Genomic DNA, 9378 nt, shown 5'->3' on the forward strand with positions numbered 1-9378 from the left:
AAGATTCGTCTTTGTGGGTTGATTTCTGCCTATGTGTTTTCGAATTGGGCTAGGTAATTGAGTAGACGCCGATCTTGCCTCACCCGCACAATCCAGCGATTTCAGTTATGGTATCTATCTTAACTCTTTTCACAATCAATTGTAATTCAAGTCATGAATTTAATTTTATCTTTTGAACCAAATCAATTTCTCAATTGATTGCCTAAATCTGTAACTGAAATTGCGTAATTGAGCCCCTCTAGGAGGTTCCCAGTATATATATTCCTATAGTCTTGCTGAATTCATCAGCCCCTAATTTGACCCCTTTGAAAAAGGTTTATGAGAAGTAATCAGGTAAACTGACGCATCTAAACTATTACAATGGTTTAATTCCTGTGTTTGTATATCTATTCATGGCATTAGGCTCTTCATTTACACAGTATCATTTGTTTCTGTTTTGGGTTTTGTTTGTTGTAGGCTTGAGTAAGACAGGGGCTGCAATCGATCGTTGAGTATCATATTGTCCTGCAACAAAAACTCTGGTTAGTTGTTCAGTTTAGATTGTATTGGAAAGGCCTCTATATATTGTGTAATTTAATATGGGAATTTTAATGAGATGAAATTGCTGGAAACTATGTTGGAATGTGAGGTTCAATAGTCTGCAGTAGTAATAGTTTTATTATTCAGAAATCCTAAAAGTTATAGAATATGCCCATTTGATTGTGTTGCTTGATTATATGCTGCTACACTATAATTATGTGGCTGTCTTAGTGTCATGGATTTCTATAAGTGTACTTAAGGTGTTGTAAAGGGTGGCAGACCCTATTCCTGATCATTTTGGAGCAGATAGCTGCAGCAGAAACCTATCTTTGGTGTAGTCTGAAGTTTATTCTGCAAAAGGAACTTATTACGAACCTGGGGATGGGATATGTTTAACCAACATTGGTGTGAGCTGACTCTTTTGAAGCAGAACACTAAGTTTTTGCCATTGGTTAATCTCGAACAGGGAATTTCAGTTCCATTTTATATAATGGTGACAGGACCAAAAATTCATGCTTGATTCTCATTTATACAGAACATTTTCAAGTTGTACTCTCATTTTCCAAATAACTTAATGGCTCTGTTTTACTTTGTGGGCTACAGGTACTTTGTGAACCTTCTGAAGTTGTACTGTCATTTGGATAGCTGGCTCTTGAAAACTAAGGTAGTTCCTTTACTTTAAAATTTTATACAGTCAAATACCATTGATCTATACTTAATAGAATATGACTGACGATGCATCTCATTCTCCTAATAAACCCCAAAGTATGAAACTGAAGAATGTGTGGTTTACATTTCAATATGATATATCATTGCTCAAATTGTTAAACTTCCGTTTTTATTTGGCTCTCCAATTTGGAAGAATTACTATGAATAAGAGTACTAAACTTTTCACTATAAACTTTACTAAGCTACTATCTGATATCATCAACTGGTATGGTTTGCCACTACCACTGTACAAACAATACCATAAGCAACGACGACAACAATATGTAGCAATCATAAAACTGAGAACTACACAAGATGGCCCGACAATAAAAATCAAAAGCCAACGTTCAAAGGATTTGGCAACAGCAAAGGAGCATGCTGCACAAATAGCCATACATAAATTAAAGGAATCCTACCAATTTGACATAGCTGACTTCAACTTAGATGCCATCCGCCATGAAAGAAAAAAACGGCGTGTAGCAGACATTAAAAGAGTAAAAGAAGAAATGAGCTTTGAACCTTAAAGCACAATTATATGGATGTTTGTGAGGAAAATACGGCCCTAATACAAGAGCTACGTTGGGCCAAGAATTTGGGATACGTCTTACATTAGAAATCTAGAATGAGCTGCTGGTGTTTTGTTTTTTCGTGATATTTTGGACGAATAAAATGTATCTTACTTATGTAAGGATTTTGACAAAGGTTTTAATTTCATAATCTTTAATTTCAAAGAAATCATGGTGTAGATCCAACCACCATACTTTATTGTAGTTCGGAAAACAGGTATGGAAAGTGGAGATGAAGCTAGACATAGAAGGCTATTGCGACGTTTCATTCTCATACAAAGGAGAAATAGAGCCAGAAACAATAACCCAACCCATGTCATGGTCACAGATTCTCGGCCAAGGCATCTGCCAGTGATTTGGCCACAGCACCCAATGCCGTCAATGATGAATGCAGTACAAAGAGTAGGTATGGATAATGGAGATGAAGCTAAGCATAGAAGGCTCTTGCGACGCTTCATTCTCATACAAAGGAGAAATAGAGCCAGAAACAATAACCCAACCCATGTCAGGGTCACAGATTCTCGGCCAAGGCATCTGCCAGTGATTTGGCCACAACACCCAGTGGCGTCAATGATGAATGCAGTAGAAAGAGCTCACCGCTCACTTACATCAAGAGGTTAGTTAGTCACAACTTGCATTATATTATGAAATGTACCCCTAATTCTTGACAATAACCTTAAGTTATAAAATAATACAATAGGAGAAACAAGTGCACCAAACAATAATGTTATTGGTTCTGGTACACCTTCAAGACGACGTAGAAGGAGTGAGAATAGAGAGTCTACCTCATCTTTGCGGCGTAGACTAAATTCTTCATTACCACCTGATGGTTCAATGACTCCTACTACTGAAACTGATATCCAAAACACCAGATCTCCTCAACCCAACTTGACCAGAGGTAACTTAATTCTACTACAGCAAGTTATACACTATTCAACCTATGAATATTAAACTGTTATTCCAACACAGTGGGCAGCAACATCTCAAGGAATACACTAGAAGGGTCTGCATCACACGCATTGCATCATAGTGAGTATACCACTTCCATATTTAGATACATAAGTGAAATTTAGATTAAACTACTTTGAACTACACTAATTTTGACTCCTACATTTTATCTTAACAGGAAAGTACACCCGACCATGGACCTTTGGTGGGCCTAAACACGTATGTTCGCATTGTGGTGCAAGAGTTTGGATCCAGGAAAGAGTAAAGAGAGAAAAGAAAGAATATGGTCCCAAGTACAACATCTGCTGTCAAAAGGGAAAGGTCAAACTCCCTCTGCTGACAGAACCACCAGAGTACTTGAAGTTGTTACTTGACCCTAAAACGGGCTCTCAGTCAAGAAAATTCAAGGAAAGCATTAGATCTTACAACTCCATATTTGCATTCACATCAATGGGGGGACAAGTGGATAAGACAATCAACAGAGGGAGGGGTCCATATGTCTTCAGAATTAATGGTCAGAATCACCATAAGATTGGATCTTTGCTACCACCAGATGGGGCACAACCAAGATTCACCCAACTATATGTTTATGACACCCATAATGAAGTTGAGAACAGAATCAACTCACTGACAAACAATGCAGAAAGTGATCTTGATCCCAAAATAGTGGACGGCCTTGCAAAAATGTTAAATCAACACAATCCACTTGCAAAAGTCATCAGAATGGCCAGGGAACGCTTCTCCAATGTTGAAATGCAACCTGTTCGGGTTCGTCTAATTGGTACGCGATCTAAGGATGGCAGACAATATAATTTACCGTCCACTAATGAACTTGCAGCCTTGATTGTAGGCAACGGTGAGAATGAAGGAGGCCAACGAGATGTGATTATAGAAGAGAAGGGTTATGGGCTTCGAAGGATATCTGAAAATCATCCAAGCTTCATGGCACTACAATATCCCTTACTATTTCCATATGGGGAAGATGGATACAGAATAGATATCCCACATAGTGATGCGGAGTCCACAACTCGGAAAAAAAAAACCACTGTGACCATGAGAGAGTATTATGCGTTCAGATTAATGGAAAGATTCCATGAGGCCCTAACTCTGATTCTTTGTGGTCGGTTACGCCAACAATTGATTGTTGACGCGTTCACGTGTTTGCAAGAAGTTAGGCTCGATTATATCCGTCTTAACCAAAAGACAATCAGAAAAGAAGTGTTGTGTGGGTTGACAGACGCTGTTTCGCGAGGTGACACAACACCAGCTTCAATAGGACGACGAGTCGTCTTACCCTCCTCATTCACCGGTGGACCTAGATACATGGTGCAGAATTACCAAGACGCGATGGCCATTTGTCGATGGGCAGGACCACCTGATCTGTTTATAACATTCACCTGTAACCCAAAGTGGCCTGAAATTACAGAATTCTTAGCAAACATACCTGGTCAACAACCAGAAGATAGGCCAGATGTCGTGGTCCGCGTCTTCAAAATCAAGCTTGATGAGTTGATATGTGATCTAACAACAAAAGAACATTTTTGGAGAACAATAGCAGGTATATATTATTTTCTCCAAACAAAATAAACAACCTCATGCATTATTCACTAACAAAACCACTTTTTCTTTGCAGTAATATATACCATTGAATTTCAGAAACGAGGCCTGCCACACGCTCATATTCTGCTATTTTTACATCCAGATGACAAGCCAATAACTCCAGATGACATAGACAGAATCATTTGTGCAGAGTTACCAGAGATGTAGACTTAATTGGATATGAAATAGTAGTCCAGTCAATGATGCATGGGCCTTGTGGGTCAATGAACGAACGCTCGCCATGCATGGAAGATGGAAAGTGCTCAAAACACTACCCAAGGAGTTTCCAGGAAACAACAACTGTGAATGATGAGGGGTATGCACTATATAGAAGACGTAATAATGGGCATACAGCAACAAAGAATGGTCAAGTTCTGGATAACAGGTTTGTAATCCCATACAATATTGATCTGGTGGTGAAATTTCAGGCCCACATAAATGTGGAATGGTGCAACAAAGATAGGTCACTGAAATACTTATTCAAGTATATGAACAAAGGCCCTGACATGGCACTTGCAAGAATTGAACAGGCTCGGGAAGGAAATAATGGCAACGAAGCACAAAACCACCAGGAGCAAGTTATAGATGAGATTCAAAATTATCTAAAATGTAGATATGTGTCATCCTCTGAAGCATGCTGGAGAATTTTCTCATTCATCATCCAATACAAAACCCCTCTGTACAGAGGCTAACGTTTCATTTGGAGGGTCATCAAGAAGTCATTTTTGAAGACCATGAGCACTTGGACGATGTCCTGGAAAGAGTTGGGGCAAAGAAAACAACATTGACAGAGTGGATGACGGCTAACAGGATGTATCCAGAAGCGCGCGAACTCACATATGCAGACTTCCCAACAGAATGGGTATGGTTAAGCGACGAGAAAAGATGGAAGCCTAGAGAAAACGGGAACAGCATTGGAAGGATATACTTTGCACACCCTGCCTCCGGGGAGAAGTACTACTTAAGATTGCTTCTGAATATTGTCAAAGGTGCCACATGCTTCGCAGACATCCGGACGGTGAATGGAATCATACATCCTACATACAAGGCAGCATGTCATGCCCTTGGGCTTCTTGATGGGGACAATGAATGGCACGAGGGATTAGTTGAAGCAGCCACATGGTCTAACGGCCCACAATTGCGGGAACTCTTTGTTACAATGCTCTTATTCTGTGAAGTGTCAGACCCAAAAGAGTTGTGGGAAAAGCATTGGACAGACTTATCGGATGACATAGTTTACCGACAACGTCAAAGACTGGGAATTGCAGACCTAAGTCTAACAGAAGATCAGATTCAGAACTACACCCTCTATGAGATTGAACAACTACTAAATAGAGACAATAGAAGCCTCAAAGACTACCACGGCATCCCATTACCAAATGCAGCCCTACTTCAAGAAGCAGGAAATAGGATGCTACTGGAAGAGCATAACTACGACACAGAATCATTGGCTAGCGATGCTCGCGATTTAGAAAAGGGCCTTAATGATGAACAAAGACATGTTTATGACAACATCCTTCAAGCCGTGTACGAGAGTAGAGGTCAACTATTCTTTGTCTATGGTAGTGGTGGCACAGGGAAGCCATATCTTTGGAGAGCATTAATATCCAAGCTTCGCTCTGAAGAACAAATAGTACTTGCAGTGGCATCATCAGGAATAGCAGCTTTACTACTCCCTTCTGGCCGCACTGCCCATTCCAGGTTCAAAATCCCACTGATCTTACGTGAAAGTTCGTGCTGCAACATTGACCAAGGCTCTGACCTCGCAAAACTAATCCGGCGAACAAAGCTCATAATATGGGATGAGGCTCCCATGGTACATAGGCATGGCTTTGAAGCACTTGACCGAACTTTTCGAGATGTAATGCAGCTTCATGACCAATCGTCAAAGGACAAAGTTTTTGGAGGCAAGGTAGTAGTCTTAGGAGGGGATTTTCGGCAAATACTACCTGTTGTTCCAAAAGGAGGACGAGTAGAAATTGTAGATGCATCTGTGAGCAAATCCAAGACCATATGGCCAGAGTGCATTGTCCACACACTAAGGACAAACATGCGGATAAAGCGGTCAAACCTAGACCAAGTCGATATAGAGCGATCAGAATTCAGCAAATGGGTTCTAGATATGGGAAACAGGCATATTCCAGCAACAACAAAAGAAGGCGAGGATGAACCGACATGGATAGAAATACCCGAGGACTTACTTATAGATGGAGATGATCCTATTGCTGCATTGGTGGAAGAGGTGTACCCGGAAATTTTGCACAGGCACATGGACCCAAAGTACCTCCAACAACGGGCCATACTTGCTCCAAAAAATGAAACAGTTGACAAGATCAATGGATACATACTACAACTGATCCCAGGAGAGGAAATAACCTACAAGAGCGCAGACAGAATCTGCCCAGCAACAACAGGTGGGAGAAATGTGCAATCACTGTATCCTACTGAATTCCTCAACAGCCTCCAATTTCCGGGTGTGCCCAATCATGAAATACACCTCAAAGTAGGGTGTCCTGTAATATTGTTGAGGAACATAAACCAAAGAGAGGGACTATGTAATGGGACACACCTTATTGTCACCAGATTGAACCTTAGAATCATTGAAGCACAAGTTGTCACTGGAATAAATGCGGGCGACATGGTCAGCATTCCACGAGTAGAAATGTCACAATCAGATTCAAAATGGCCATTCATCTTAAAGCGCCGGCAGTTCCCAATCAAAGTTTGCTTCGCAATGACAATCAATAAGAGTCAAGGACAAACATTCGACCATGTGGGAATATACTTGCCAGAACCAGTATTTAGCCATGGCCAATTATATGTTGCTGTATCCAGAGTCACTGCACGGAGTGGACTCAAAATCTGCATCCCCAGAACAACCACCGATGAACAACAAACTGGAAAAACAAAAAATGTGGTTTACAAAGAAATATTCAATGATCTTTAATCTGTTAAAGACATTGAAACATCATTCAAAACAAGGCCCTGTTCAGAATTTTTGTTTTTACCTATTTCTTAGTTTAGAAAAGCTTCCTGATTTAGCATAAGAAAATAAGACATACAAACTTCAAGTTCTAAGCAATTGGGAGCTCTAAAAGGAATTATTGCCTAAACCTAAATAGGTAATTCCGAATCCCACCATATTCAATCATGTTTCTTTTATTTTCCTATTTCAAAAATGATTAGCAAGTTGGCATTTTTACTACTAAAAGTGTCACTTGCAACAATCATACATCTTTTCAAAATCCAAACTTTTCAAAATAAAAAAATGCAAACGTTCAAGATTCAAGGATGTTCAAAGTTGTTTGCAATCACTTCTTTGAACTAGAATCACTTTCAAGTATGGAGTAATCAAAGATGACACCTTTCTAGCTTTTAAAGGTTTAGTCTTTTGAGATTCATGATTCCATTTTTCAATATACAAGTTCAAGTTTTCAAATTTCAAGATCCCACAATGTTTAGGGTTGCTCATGACTACTTCCCTAAACTAGGATCCTTTCAAAATAAGAGCACATCAAAGATCTAACCTTTTCAACATTAAAAGGCCCGATCTTTGAGATTCAAGTCTCTTAAGTTTCAATATTTCAAGTACAAGTTCAATATTTCAAGTTCAAGTTCAAATACTTCAAGTTCAATATTTCAAAATTCAAACTTTCAACTTCAAGTTCTATATGCAAAATCTAGGATACTTTGGGATGAACAACCTCTCCCAAGTTGAGATTTTTGGCTTTGAATTCGTGTCGGGCGCACTTATTTTTAAGGAGCCGATTGGCGTTCGAATCTCATGTGCCCAAGTACAAATTTCAATATCGCAATTTCAATTCTGCACCTTTCAATATTACAATTTAAATTATGCACCTTTTAATTCCGCAATTTCAATATCGCACTTTCAATTCCGCAATTTCAATATCGCACTTTCCATTCCGCATCTTTACTTGCCTAGTCCTTCTAGGCAATGTGGACCTACTCCCTAGTCCATCTCTAGGGGGTCTTGTATTTACTAATTCTGCACTTATTTACTATTGTGATGTTGCTTTATTTGCTTTATTGCTTTCATTACCATACATGCTAAATACAACAAAATGCAAGGTTACATCACGCTTAACAAAGATAATTTCTTGGACAAACCGATCTTAGGTTCCCTTAAATTAACTTTAAAGCAAAGTGACCACCATACAAAGTAAATATTCTATTTGCTCTAAATTCAAACCCACATAGTCTAAACTAGGGTATTTTCGAAAATTCTATGTCACGTACTCGAATAATTTCTAAAGCTCGCGGAATAAGCATCTCGTTCCCGTTCCCGGATCTAACCCATCCGTTTCGAAGATTCAAGTCTTATCCTAATAGAGTCATTTGCAGTCTTTCCAAACAAGACCCTAAACAATGTTTGGTGGCGACTCCTTCGAGCAGCAAGCCACTGATCTTCTTAAGTACTGGATGCAAGCACTGGCGCCAGGCGCAGCCACCTGCGCCCAACGCCACTGCCTGCATCCAGGACAGTGGCTCACAGTGGCTTGTCGCCCACTTTTGCTCAACTTTTCGTGTTGGGAGTTAGTCTATTTTTGAATCTGGAATGTACGCTCCCTAACCTCGTGAACGAATGTCGAAAAACGAGCTTTACAAATACAAATTCGAGTACGACTTCAAATTTAAATTTCTAGGCATTTCATGCATTTTTCGAAAACCATATTGTGCAAAATGAATTTCTACCTTGCCCAAACGGATGTGTTCTACATTCGGGGGAGCCCCGGGGGCAACGAAATGGTGACTCTCCATACGGTTCCCGACCAAAGTGTGTGACCATTTCCGTGCCTACCGAAACTTGGCATTTGCTTGACATTCCCGATGTCAAGTATGGAGGCCGTCTGCCGACATACACGTACCTTAGGCGGATGTGCAAGTTGTCGCCGGATCCGTCTCTTAGTCAAGTACCTTTTGACACCCAAAGCCGACCACTTGCATCATACAAAAACTTAGACCCACCTTAGGTTGAGAACTTTGCATGTCACATTCGTATACATGTTAGTGTGACAAC

The 9378-nt window shown here is 40.0% G+C and overlaps 3 protein-coding genes across 3 annotated transcripts; all 3 read left to right on the plus strand.

The window, feature by feature from the left end:
- The first annotated feature begins 221 nt into the window (after positions 1–221).
- LOC130463245 (uncharacterized) lies at positions 222–2744 on the plus strand. Its single transcript, XM_056832318.1, has 5 exons — positions 222–333; positions 457–521; positions 1123–1183; positions 1999–2409; positions 2494–2744. The coding sequence occupies exons 4-5, from the start codon at positions 2013–2015 to the stop codon at positions 2742–2744; spliced, it is 648 nt and encodes a 215-aa protein (XP_056688296.1). The 5' UTR covers positions 222–333; positions 457–521; positions 1123–1183; positions 1999–2012.
- A 173-nt stretch (positions 2745–2917) lies between these two features.
- Positions 2918–4528, plus strand: LOC130464322 (uncharacterized). The gene is made up of 2 exons (XM_056833844.1): positions 2918–4299; positions 4375–4528. The coding sequence occupies exons 1-2, from the start codon at positions 3192–3194 to the stop codon at positions 4506–4508; spliced, it is 1242 nt and encodes a 413-aa protein (XP_056689822.1). The 5' UTR covers positions 2918–3191; the 3' UTR covers positions 4509–4528.
- A 57-nt stretch (positions 4529–4585) lies between these two features.
- Positions 4586–7287, plus strand: LOC110777862 (uncharacterized). Its single transcript, XM_056832319.1, has 2 exons — positions 4586–4918; positions 5026–7287. The coding sequence occupies exons 1-2, from the start codon at positions 4586–4588 to the stop codon at positions 7285–7287; spliced, it is 2595 nt and encodes an 864-aa protein (XP_056688297.1).
- Positions 7288–9378: the final 2091 nt, after the last annotated feature.

The sequence above is a fragment of the Spinacia oleracea genome, chromosome 6 (assembly GCF_020520425.1).
Source record: "Spinacia oleracea cultivar Varoflay chromosome 6, BTI_SOV_V1, whole genome shotgun sequence".
Classification (NCBI taxonomy): Eukaryota; Viridiplantae; Streptophyta; class Magnoliopsida; order Caryophyllales; family Amaranthaceae; genus Spinacia; species Spinacia oleracea.

Bases quoted from the DNA above. Each gene is read 5' to 3' on its own strand.
- LOC110777862 (XM_056832319.1), top strand. From the start codon at position 4,586: ATGGAAGATGGAAAGTGCTCAAAACACTACCCAAGGAGTTTCCAGGAA. The intron at 4,919-5,025 runs GTTATAGATGAG...CCCTCTGTACAG, and splicing joins CACAAAACCACCAGGAGCAA to AGGCTAACGTTTCATTTGGA.
- LOC130464322 (XM_056833844.1), top strand. From the start codon at position 3,192: ATGGGGGGACAAGTGGATAAGACAATCAACAGAGGGAGGGGTCCATAT. The intron at 4,300-4,374 runs GTATATATTATT...TTTTCTTTGCAG, and splicing joins TTTTTGGAGAACAATAGCAG to TAATATATACCATTGAATTT.
- LOC130463245 (XM_056832318.1), top strand. From the start codon at position 2,013: ATGGAAAGTGGAGATGAAGCTAGACATAGAAGGCTATTGCGACGTTTC. The intron at 2,410-2,493 runs GTTAGTTAGTCA...ATAATACAATAG, and splicing joins CCGCTCACTTACATCAAGAG to GAGAAACAAGTGCACCAAAC.